Source organism: Myotis yumanensis, unplaced genomic scaffold, assembly GCF_028538775.1.
Source record: "Myotis yumanensis isolate MYYU_CA2020_CCGP unplaced genomic scaffold, mMyoYum1.0.hap1 SCAF_10, whole genome shotgun sequence".
NCBI lineage: Eukaryota > Metazoa > Chordata > Mammalia > Chiroptera > Vespertilionidae > Myotis > Myotis yumanensis.
Window position 1 is genome coordinate 32,792,816 of NW_027223761.1, and position 12,486 is coordinate 32,805,301.

General features: G+C 47.1%; 1 protein-coding gene across 1 annotated transcript; it reads right to left on the reverse strand.

Moving 5' to 3' along the window:
- Window positions 1–2,625: 2,625 nt before the first annotated feature.
- LOC139018027 (calcitonin gene-related peptide 1-like) lies at window positions 2,626–5,162 on the reverse strand. Its single transcript, XM_070426666.1, has 5 exons — window positions 5,080–5,162; window positions 4,349–4,443; window positions 3,528–3,647; window positions 3,083–3,240; window positions 2,626–2,767 (listed from the first exon to the last, which is right to left on the reverse strand). The coding sequence occupies exons 2-4, from the start codon at window positions 4,432–4,434 to the stop codon at window positions 3,111–3,113; spliced, it is 336 nt and encodes a 111-aa protein (XP_070282767.1). The 5' UTR covers window positions 4,435–4,443; window positions 5,080–5,162; the 3' UTR covers window positions 2,626–2,767; window positions 3,083–3,110.
- Window positions 5,163–12,486: the final 7,324 nt, after the last annotated feature.

Below are 12,486 nucleotides of genomic sequence, written 5' to 3' on the forward strand. Positions count from 1 at the left end.
GGCAGCTGCTGGCCCCAATCGCACCTCAGGAGCAGGAGGAGGTGGAGAAGCCCTGAGGGCTGATTGGGGCCAGCAGCCACTACTCACACCCGCTGATGGCACCAAGCGATCGGGGCCGTTGCTGGGTGCCGACAGCAGGTGCAAGTGGCGGCTCTGGTGCCAGCAGCGGTTGCAAGCAGGGCCGGCGCTGGCAGCAGGTGCGAGCATTGGGCAGGACCACGGCATGTGGAGCAAAGAATTTTCAGTAACCACCAGAGGCTTGCCCTGATGACAGCGATCGGTGCCCCACCTTGGTCTGGTGCCCCCACTCACCTGTTCCACCATCCCGCCATGGCTGACGCCTGCCATGTTCCGTGCTCTGCCACCTGCTGCCAACGCCTGCCATGTTCTGCACGAACCCCCTAGTGGTCAGTGCATGTCATAGCGACCCATTGTTCAGTTGTTCCGCCTTTTGGTCTATTTGCATATTAGGGTTTTTATATATATAGATGATAGAAGGTAATAAGTGGTAAAGAGAAATAAAGCAAGAAGAAGAGGACTGGCGTGTGTTGGCAGGGTAGGGTACAATATCAGAAAGGAGGGCCAGGGTGTTTGATATTTGAGTAAAGATCTGAAGGAGGCGGGGCCAAGGGTAGGAGCATTCTGCAGAGGTACAGAACCAGCAAGTGCAAACACTTGAGAGGGTTGGTGCTGGGGGATGAGGGATGAGGAATAGTAAGAAGGCCAGTGTGTGGGAGAAGTAGGAGATGAGGCCAGGCAGGTAATGGGGCAAGTGGTGAGAGGAGAGAGTGGGCAGATCAGCTGGGACCTTGTGAGCCATTGCAATGCTCTAGGTATTTACTCTGTGAGATGAAGTGCTTTGTGTATAAGGGAGACATGGTCAGATCTATTAGGCAAAAGTTGGGCTACAGTGTAGACTACAGACTGAATGGGAGCAAGGTTCATCATTCTATGTGAACCTGAGGAAGTAGCTAGAGTCAATGGATGGAAGGGGCTGATTTCTCTAAGTCAGTGGTCGGCAAACTGGCCCCTTGAGTGTGGCTCTTCCACAAAATACCATGTGCGGGCGCGCACATACAGTGCGATTGAAACTTCATGGCCCATGCCAAGGGGCCAAAGAGCCGCATGTGGCTCAGGAGCCGAGGTTTGCCGACACTGCTCTAAGGAAATGACCCCAATTAACTGACTACCCACCAGTGATACTGGCCCAGAGTTATACTCAGCAGTGTGTCACCAGCAGTCCCAGCAGATGCCAGGGAAGTTGACACTGGGAAGTTTCTACTTATGTAAGGCATTATACCCTATGACATCTCAGATTCCTTCCAATGAGGAGTGTCTGATTTCATAGGATGCGTCACCTCAGTCTCCCCCAGGTTAGAATATAGCTCCGTGAATGTAAGGGCTTTGTCTGTTCTGTTAATTGCTCTATTCCTGGTGCTTTGAATAGTGTCAGGAATATAACAGATACTCAATCAGTATTTGTTAAATGTATGAGTGTCTCAGTTAAACTTACTGCAGGACCTTAAGCAGTGTACTTTTCTTCTCTGCACTGGTGACCTCTAATGACCTTTCTAGGTCTGCCAGGCTGTGATCCCATTTCTAACTCCAAGACATTGTTTCTAAAAGGCTTTGCAGGCTATGGGGCATTTGGGAAGGGGCGTTCCTATGGGGGAGGGGGGGAGGCAGGGCTGGGTAAGGGCAAACCTGATTTAAGGAGAAGTGAAGAGCTTTGTCCTTTGGAGCTGGGGACCAGGGCACTCTGAAAATCAATGTGAATTGTCTCTTGGAGATGCAAAGGGATATTTTACTAAACCCGAGGGTACAGGATGCTGAGGACCCATCCCAAGCATGTTGCCTTTGTCTCCTTTGAGTCAGCCTTATCAACAAATTGTTCACAGTCCCTGAGGCGGGGGGAGAGGGGGGGGCCACAGCATAAATAGCAGGAGGGACGCCTTTTCCTTTTAAGTATTTTTTTTTTATGAAGTTCACAAATGACAAGATTTCTTTAAAGAAAAAGTTTCATTGAGGCTCAGCATTACTGTGTGTCCCCAGACACCCAGGGTGCAGTGATTTCATGTTCCCCTGAGTTTTGGCAGAATTGCCAACATCAACATGTTGGCTGACTGTGCCCAGATTTGTTACCAGATAAGCCAATGATATATGTTGGCATATTTATTGAATATAGAATCCTTTATAATGAGCTAATATGCTAATTAGACCTGATGGCAGAACAACCTTCTGGAACGACCTCCCCCTCCCCCCTTCCCTTCCCCCACCCCTTCCGCTCCTCTCCCCTTCCCCCTCCCCTTCCCCCTCCCCTTCCGCTCCTCTCCCCTTCCCCCTCCCCTTCCCCTTCACCTCTCCCCTCCACCTCTCCCTCCCCTTCCCCCTCCCCTTCTCCTTCCCCCTCCCCTTCCCCTTCACCTTTCCCCTCCACCTCTCCCTCCCCTCCCCCTCCCCCTCCGCTCCCCCCCTCCCCTTCCCCTTCACCTCTCCCTCCCCTTCCCCCCCACCTCCCTTTCCCTCTCCCCTTCCCTCCCTCCCCTCCCCCTTTTCCTCTCCCTCTTCCTCATGCATCGCCTCTAGTAAAATATAAAAGACACCAGGTGATTTGCAATAGCTTTATTATGCAGTTAAATTTAATTTATTTTGAATAAGACAGAGTCTTTTCAATGTTAAGTAGCATGCACATGTGTGTTTATCATGTATTTCTCCAATTGTTTTTATGATAAACTTAAAGAAGTGGGTAGGGTTCAGCTTCCATCATCTAGGAGGAAAAAAAAACACACAAAAGTTAGAATTTAGTTACTTATTAATTGTGAGGTTATTAACATCTATATTTCCTGACAGATGATTCAAGTGTCATAGGGAAACACTGGACCAAAACAAAACAAAACAACAACAAAAAGCAGAAATAAACCCCATATCTACAGGTTTCATCTGTGGGGACTCTCTGTCCTTCTCTAGGTACTTTCCCTTGTTGATTTTTCACTCACATGGGCCCAAGGAGGTTAGAGTGTGGACTGCACCCCTGTAATATCCAGTCACCCACCCCCCCATCTAACCGTACAAGAGTAGTCACCTTCTTCCTGGGGTCCCTTCCTTTGGCCTTAGCCCTGGGAGAACATGGTAGCGGGCAGCACCTTGGCGTGGGCAGCACTTCCAGACTTGCTCAAGAGCACAGCAAGCTTATTGGTCAGGCAGGTGCCAGTGTTGCAGGATCTCTTCTGGGAAGTGAAGCTGATTTATATGATGGAGAAAAACAGAAGACCTGTCAGTGAGAGGCTTGTGGGGGCAAAGCCTTCCCATGGGGCAATCATTACTGTTCTGAAAGGTACCAGTGAACCTTAGGTGTTGCTCTTAAGTGTGTTCAATTGTGTTGAACACAATTATCGCACCAGATAATCATTGGCCATTTGGGAAAATGCCATGATACCTCCTCATGGAGAGTTTATAACACTGATTTCTGGAGGTGTTTGCCTTCTCCTTAGCACAGCTGTTCTTACTGGGCAGGTGTGGAGCCTTACCTGGAATCCAGTGCAGCCTGCTCCTTCTCACTGGCCATCTTCTTCATAAACTCCTTCACCAGGATAGCCAGAAGGAGGTCCTCTTCCTCCTCACTGAGTGAGCTGTCCTCCACGGCAGACCTGAGGAGAAATAGCACGCCCAATACAAGCTATGAGTCCTTCCTGCCCCCTCCCCAGGATTCCTGGTTCTTAGGTTTCCCCTAAGGAAGTGGCCACCTCAGCTCCCAGTGGACAGGGCATGACTCATCAGGAGCCAGGCACTGGTGTGACCTCCAAGCAGTGCTGTGCTGAGTCCAGATCATGTAGGCTTGTGAAAGATGGACTTGTCAGAAATTTTGTGACCATCGTTTTGCATATAGCCAATATTAAAAATTAAATGAGAAAACTTACAGGTAGTGCTAAAGCTAAAAATGGTTCCAGTTTATTGAATAAAATTTGTACAAGAGTAAGAAAGATTAACAGCTCACATTGATTTCATAACTATGAATTTATTGGCCAAAAAGGTAGATTAGAATACAATTCATTTCTGAGATCCTGGTTGAATTAGCAAAATAAAAATTTTGGTAAAAACCAACAAAATCATTCTATGAGACTGAATGAATTCTATGAAATTTATAATAAAGAATATCAGATATCATTACAATGAAGAATATCAGATATTCTTTATATCAGAAAAAAATATACACTCCTCTTGGTGGGTGCCCCCCCTCCCCGCACCCCCCCCCCCTCACCTCCTTTCAGCACACCACAATTCAGATCACAGAATTGTTTGATCCCAGGGGCACTGGGGGGAGAGCGTGCTATTTTCAGGGCTGTCTTACCTGAATGGTGCTGCCTGGATCATGCCCACCTGGTACAGGACCAAGAAGCCAAGAGCCAGGAAGGGTAAGAATTTTCCAAAGCCCATGATGCCTCTCTGCAAAGGAACAATCATGTCAGCATCTCCACCAGTTTGAAGTTTTATGAACCCACAGATCTGAGCTCACACTTAGGGCTGTGAGGGGATGTTGAGGGAGAGTGTAGGTAGAAAGGAAATATCTGCAATTGAAATCTCTGAGAAACTGAAGATCACATTTTACTGCTCAGCCGATCCACACTTCGGCAGAGTCCCCAAGCTTAACAGAGACTTAAATTGGGACGCTGCAGGACTCAAACTGCCGTTGCGCCTATTTGCCACCCCTCACGCTGACCCAGGTTCCGAACCAATTTCCCTGGAACCACTAGGCATGACCAGAAAGTTATTCCTGCATCCTGCTCTTCGGGAGTCCAACTCCAGCGTCAGAGATGAGACTAAGCACACTCCAACTGCAGCAACACAGCTAGACCAGAGCCGATCTGCACGGGAAGAGTGGAGCACAGAGTCCCTGGACGCAGCATTACCTGGATAAAGCAAAGACTAACAGAAATTGTGTGATAAAAAGACCCAGACAGAAGTGGAGAGAGACTTTGAGACTGGCAGGGGATCGACCAAGAGGTACAGTAATGGAGAGAGAGGGAAGGGGAGAGAGGAAGAGAGAGAATCAAACACCACAGCAGGAGTTTGGGGACTCACCTGGCAGCAGGTGGTGGCGGCGGCAGGTGGCGGTAGCGGCAGTGGAGGTGTTCCGTGGAAGTGGCAGTGACACTCCAACTGGGAAGTCGCTCCGCTTTCTCCCAGCTCCAGCGGCTCCTCTTATTCCCGCTCTGGGTCTGGGGAGGGGGAATCCAGGAGCACCGTGCAACCAATGAGGAGAAGGATCCGGTGCCTCAGACGGATTGTGTCACCCACTTGCGTCCAGAACCTGTAGCATCCATCAGGATCATCCCACTCGTATTTGCATTGAGGTCACTGATGGAAAGAAGGGGGAGTGATGGGCACCAGAAAACACCCACGAACTGGGGGACAGTTTGACGTCATTGTAAATTTCACCTGTTCAGTTTCATCCGGTTTTGAATGTGCAGCCCACGCCATCCCCGGCGGTGCAGTCTTGTAGGGCAGAGTGCAGGATCACAGGGACGCCTGGCTCTCCCAAGTCTGACTTTCAAGCCTCATCCAAGTGAGGGTGAGAGGGTTAATGCGTTACAGGTTTGGTTCTGGGTCCCAGCAAGATGTTTAATCCAGGCAGCTGGAATCTCCTGCAAGTAGGGCAGCTTGTGGGAGCAAGAACTTTGTCAGCCTGAATTCAATTCCGGCTGAGCGGTAAGATTAAGGACAAGTGACTTCTCAGTGCCTCGATGCACTCATCTTTAAAATGGGGACCCAATGTCATCAAGGAATGTGGTTATTAGTAATTTGCCTGAGCCTGCTCCGAGCTAGGTAGGGATCTGGAAGGGCTCCGTGGCTCACATCTGGGATTCCTTAAGATGTTGATTACCCACCTACTGACCAGAAGTCCTTATTTGCCCTGGGTGGTCCTTCAAGTGGATAGAAGGCAACCAATATCCCGCTCAGCCACAGCAGGGAGGTACAAGGCACCGATGTTCCCCCAGCTGCCAAGCAGCCCCAGCAATCTCCTCTGCCACCCCGCCATCCATCACCTTTGCTCATCTGCCTGTTAGGACCATTTGCCCAGCTGCCCCTGTTTCCGGCAGCTGTTTGCCAAGGTGCCCCATTGGCGTGCAATTCCGGACCTGCCTCGGCGTAAGGGACCTGCGCACACATACTGCAACTGTACACACATCCATGACGGGCACATACATATGAACGTGCGCGCGCATTCCGGACTTGCACGCGCATGCCAAACGTACACGCGCATTCCCTGCACTTCAGTTCTCCAATAGAGAGCATGGCAGGCTTGACGGGAATCCCTGCAGAGACAATTGCTCACTGTCACTTCCAGCCACACGCGTCCCCTCCCACAAACCCATTCCTCTCTTCAAACATAAGCGACTCCCCCAAACAATGGCACTGGCAAAAGGGACACAGGGACAGCACCCGGGGCCATATACCCGGGTTCACTCAGTCTGCCCCAAGCCTGCCTCCCAGTGTCTCCTGTGGACACCTTTACATACCGGCTGCCAGCAGCCTGTGCGCACCATCGCTACCTGCACTCGCAAGAATAAGCGGGCTCCACAACACCTAGACCCGCTCACACCGGGTACAGCTGGTTGCAGGACCCCGTCCCCTGAGCTTTATTTGCGGCAAGCCCGCCTGGAGGGTCCCTGCTCGCTCCTGAGTTGCTGCTCTCAGCGGGTAACATGCAGAGAGAGAACCTTCTCACTGTCCCCAAGACCCCCAGGAACTCCCCACTGTCTCCCGGATCCCCAGGTCTGAGCGTGCGGCACGCGATGCGCTAGAGCTAATGGAGTTTCCCAATGCGGCAAAGGTGGCAAACGCGGCAAAAGTGCCCGGGGCTATTGGGGGACAGGCAAGGACCCCCATCTAGGCGGTTTCGAGGCAGAGAGAAACTAGCCCTACATGTGCTGTGAGGGACCAAAGCCGCAGTCCTCACACTAGTCCGCACTCTCGGGGATCCGCAGCGATTCCTGTGACACACCTGCCTCGCTCCACATCTCTCCTCCCAGGTGGGTGGCCTCCGTGCGCGGGGACACCCAACTTCCAAGATGCCCTTTTTAAACTTTCCTCCGTCTTAAGTGATGGGGCGCCGCTGCCCCGAGGGAATAAATGGGAGATGGGAGGGCTGTACTGGCAGGGCTGCAGGAGCCAGATGTGGAACAACTGTTCCCTAGAACCCAGGTGCGCCCTTGGGTACAGCGGCAGGGCGCGGGGAGGAGAGGGAAAGAGTGCAGCAAAGGAGGGTCAGGGATCAGTGTGTTGGGTCCTGGACGCAGTCCCTCCTGGAGCTGAGACGCAGATAATCTGCTGGTGCTGGGACCCAGCCTGGGTTTGGGGCTCAGCAGAGTGAGTCCGAAGCGCTGGTGCAGCTTTTGGTGCAGAGTTGCAGGGCCAGATTGGCAGGGGCGGCACAGTGGACACCATTTTGCTAGAATTGAGCGCTGCCACAGTTGTAGGTGAGCGTTTGCTCTCAGGTGCCACGTGCTTTTGGGAAAATTCCTTCCATTCCAAGACCTGACATTCTGACATATGAACCTCCTGAAATCATTGGTGAGTATGTGTCTCCGGGTTGCCATTTCCTGCCGAGCTTTCACCTGCGAGATGGGGAGTGCAAAATGGTGAGCAACAACACTGACTTCCCTGCAAGCTGATTTCATGGCCATGCCACTTGCCTCAGAACTCCCACCCCTGGCGGCCAGGTGTGCCTTCAACAGTCAAAGCCAACAGTCCTCCCACACTCTGAAATCTTTGGTGGTTACCATGACTGGGGGAGTGGAGCATAAGAATCAAGGTCTGCCCCTGAGTGGTTTGGCTCAGTGGATACAGCGTCAGCCTGGGGACTGCAAGGTCCCGGGTTCGATTTTGGTCAAGGGCATATGTCCAGGTTGCAGCTGGATCTCCAGGGGGGGGGGGGGGTGGCGTGCAGGAGGCAGCCAGTCAATGATTCTCTCTTATCATTGATCTCTCTCTCTCTCTCTCTCTCTCTCTCTGAAGTAAATAAAAATATATTTAAAAAAAGAATCAGGGTCTGCACTCAGAAGGTGGTGTTGTTATTATTTTTAATCCTCACGCCGAGGATATTTTTCCATTGATTTTCAGAGAGTGTGGAAGAGAGAGGGAAAGACAGAGAAAAACATTGCTGTGAGAGAAACAAGTCAATTAGTTGCTTCCTGCACATTCCTGGACCAGGGCCAGGGACCAGGGAGGAGCCTGCAACCCAGGTAGTGCCCTTGACCGGAATCGAACACGGGACTCTTCAGTCCCGGGACCCTTCGGTCCCAGGACACTTCGGTCCGCAGGGCAACGCTCTATCCACTGAGTCAAATAGGCTAGGGCTATTTTTTAAAATATTTTTTAATTTCAAAGAGGAAGGGAGAGATAGAAACATCAATGATGAGAGAGTATCATTGATAAGCTGCCTCCTGCATACCCCCTACTGAGGATGGAGCCTGCAACCAGGGCATGTGCTCTTGACAGGAATCAAACTGGGGACCCTTTAGTCCACAGGCAGATGCTCTATCCATTGAGCCAAACCAGCTAAGGCTGAAGGTGCTAGTTCAAGCTTTACTTAAATGTTCTTCTCCAAATAGGGAGGGGCTCACATTAACTAGTTCCCCAAGCAAGCTTTACTTCCTGCTGAGCAGGGGCCAAGGTTTGTTTTTGTTGTCTTTTTAAGAGTCCTTTTATTTGGCACTTAGGGCCACATCTCTCAAACAAGAAGGCACTAACCACTGTTGAATGAATGGAACTAATTCATGGTGGCATATTCACCATCCAGTCTCTGCTATTAAAAGGCTCTAATCCCAGCATGCTGAAAATCTGGACCTACTTAATAGAGCAGCATTCTGCTTGGATTGGGAAGTTGCAAGGGCAAACATTTATTGCAATGAGACTCCTCCCATTTATCTGGCACAGCAGAGTAGGTTTCCTGATAAAAGTTTTCAGGGATGAAACAGGGAAATAAGATGTTTTTGTTTTTTTGTTTTTTCTAAACACAAGGGTGTCCCAGTGTGAAATGTGAAACCATTTCTCTCTGAGCCCATGTCTGATTTACTGAATGAACTCAGGGAAGTTTAGACCTTGGCATATATGGGTTCTTTTGACTGAGTCCAGCTATCTCTGAAACTTCTCCAAACTTCAGCCCTAAACAGAGCATGACCTAGCAAACAACACCAATGAAAATACTGATTGACTATTTGTCAACTGACTATTTGGTCCTTGATTTAACAATCTTATTTCATAAGCTTTAAACCTCGGAATCAAGATTAGTTGGAAACAACCTAGTGTAGGAAAATATTTTTAGGTGTGGGTTTCTTTTTTTTTTTAATTAAAAAATTATTTAACTCAAAATGGATAAAAGACTTAAATGTAAGTCATGACACCATAAAAATCATTGAAGAAAACATAGGCAACAAAATATCAGACATCTCATGTAGCAAAATTTTCACTGATACAACACCTAGCACAAGAGAAATGGGATTTTCAGGCTGCCTCAACTGAGATTGGCTTAAGATCCGAATAAGCCTAAGCCTGCAAAAGTAGCTCCTCAGTAGATTTCATTGCAAAGAATTAAGGATACACAGGCAGAGAAAATTAAGTGAGAAGAGAAAAGAAGAAAAAAAAAGGGAAGGAAGTCCTTTAATGATATGACCTTTGATTGACTGTAAGAAGAATGCTCAGATACTATTCAATAAATTATGCCTGTTGCTAATGTGTGTGTGATTTTTTAAGAGGGAAACAAGGGGAAAATAAACAAATGGGAGTACATCAAAATAAAAAGCTGCACAGCAAAAGAAATCAGCATCAAAATGAAAAGAGAACTCACTATTTGGGAGAGCATATTTTCCAATGATACATCTGAGGAGGGGTTAATATCCTAAATATATAAAGTACTCATGCAAATCAACAAAAGGCAAACAATCAAAAAATGGGCAGAAGACCTAAATAGGCACTTCAAAGAGAAGACATACAAATGGCCAAGAGACATAGCAAGAACACATTGGAGGGAATACACAGCAGATTAGGGGAAGCTGAGGACAGAATCAGTGAATTAGAAGACAGGGTTGAAAAAATATTCTTATCAGAGAACCACAAAAGAAAAAACAATAAAAAAAAACAAACAGGAGAACAGCTTAAGGGAGCTGTGGGACAACATGAAGCATAACAATATTCGAATAGCAGATATGCCAGAAGAGACAGAAAGGGAAAAAGGCATAGAGAAGGTGTTTGAAGAAATAATAGTGGAAAACTTCCCTAACCTAGTAAAGGAAAAAGTCACACAAGTTCAGGAGGCACAGAAAACCCCAAGCAAGAAGAACCCGAATAGGCCCACATCCACACACATCATCATTAAAATGCCAAAAATTAGGGAATTCATACAACATAACAAAAGGAAGATAAACAACCCAATCAAAAAATGGGCAATGGACCTAAATATAAATAGATACTTTTCGAAAGAGGACATAAGGAAGGCCAAGAAATATATGAAAACATGCTCAAAGTCACTAATCATCTGAGAGATGCAAATCAAAACGACAATGAGGTAACATCTCACACCTGTCAGAATGGCTATCATCAACAAATCAACAAATGACAAGTGCTGGAGAGGATGTGGAGAAAAAGGAACCCTCGTGCACTGCTGGTGGGAATGCAGACTGGTGCAGCCACTGTGAAGAATAGTATGGAGTTTCCTCAAAAAACTAAAAATGAAACTCCCATTTGGCCCAGTGATCCCACTTCTAGGAATATATCCCAAGAAATTAGAAACACCAATCAGAACGGATATATGCATCCCTATGTTCATAGCAGCACAATTTACCATAGCTAAGATTTGGAAACAGCCTAAGTGCCCATCAGCAAATGAGTGGATTAAAAAATGGTGGTACATCTACACAATGGAGTACTACTCTGCTGTAAAAACGAAGGAACTCTTACCATTTGCAACAGCATGGATGGAACTGGAGAGCATTATGCTAAGCAAAATAAGCCAGTTAGAGAAAGATAAATATCACATGATCTCACTCATCTGTGGAAAATAATGAACAACATAAACTGATGAACAAAAACAGATCCAAAGAAGAGAAGCATCAATCAGACCGTCAAACCTCAGAGGGAAGGTAGGGGAGGGTGGGGGTAAGGGGGAGAGATCAACCAAAGGACTTGTATGCATGCATATAAGCCTAACCAATGGACACAGACACCAGGGGGGTGAGGACATGAGTTGGGGGGGGGGGGGAGGGAGGGCAGGTGGGATAAGGACACATATGTAATACCTAATCCATTCTTCTAATCTGGAACTTTGCCCCGTTCCAGTAAGAAGTAGCTAGACCAGTCACTACCCCATATCCCTTAAGAATGGAAATGAACAAAAGACGGTGGGGATTGAAGCCATAGCTTATCTAAACGGTTAAAAATAAAGCTAACAATAGAAATGTAGAAACTTAGTTATTAACTGTAGGTAAGCTTTATGGCTCTTTCTGTCTTCTGGTTTGGCTGCCTCTACTCAATGCTTTAGTGACTGGTTTCACAGGGAGTCAGACATGTGAACTTGGGTTTGGTTACAGATTCATTGACACTATCATAAAAATATCACTTAATGTGTTGGCATGAATGCAGTGCTGCTTTAGGGGTATAAGACATCTAGGCCCAATAGCTCCAAACTCAATGATATCACCCTGTCCATTTTTTTGATGTCTAATAGATATATAATTTTATGCTTAATCAATTCCATTTCTTCCCATCAGGTTGTCAACTATCACTTCTTGCTGATGTCATTTTTTTCTAATTTCTTTTAACTTTGTTGTTTTTTAATTTATTTTTCAAACACTAGTTTTGTTGTTGTTGTTGACAATGTTACAGATGTCCCACAATTCTCCCCCATCGCCTTTGCCCCATTCCCAGCTCCTGCCTCACCTCAGGCCTTTACCACACTATTGTCTGCCCACTGGGTATGGATATATGTATATCAGTTCTGTGGTTAATCTCTTCCCATCTCCCACCCACCCCCAACCCCACCTCTAAGATATAACAGTCTGTGCCATGCATCCATGCCTCTGGACCTATTTTGTTCGTCAGTTTATTATGTTCATTAGATTCCACATATATGTGATATTTGTCTTTCTCTGACTTATTTCACTGGTGTCATTTTTAATTGTTATTTAACAACAATTCACCCACTTGCATTTTCATTTGGTATACAGTGAAACAAGCAACAAAGCAAAAACAAACTAAGAATAATGGTATGGAAATAACGAGCCTATATGTAAATGAGAAAGTGTAAATACTGATCAGAAACTATATAAACAGTCTTTGTGGTCACCTGCTCAATTCACCTGTTCTTAAGAGAACAGAAACAAAGCTTGTCAGAATTATGTGTAAACACAGAGAAAATAGATCCTGAGTAAGCACTTAAGAGAAATGGTCAGGAACATCATGATCTTATTTATCTTTGTGATTTTTTAAAAT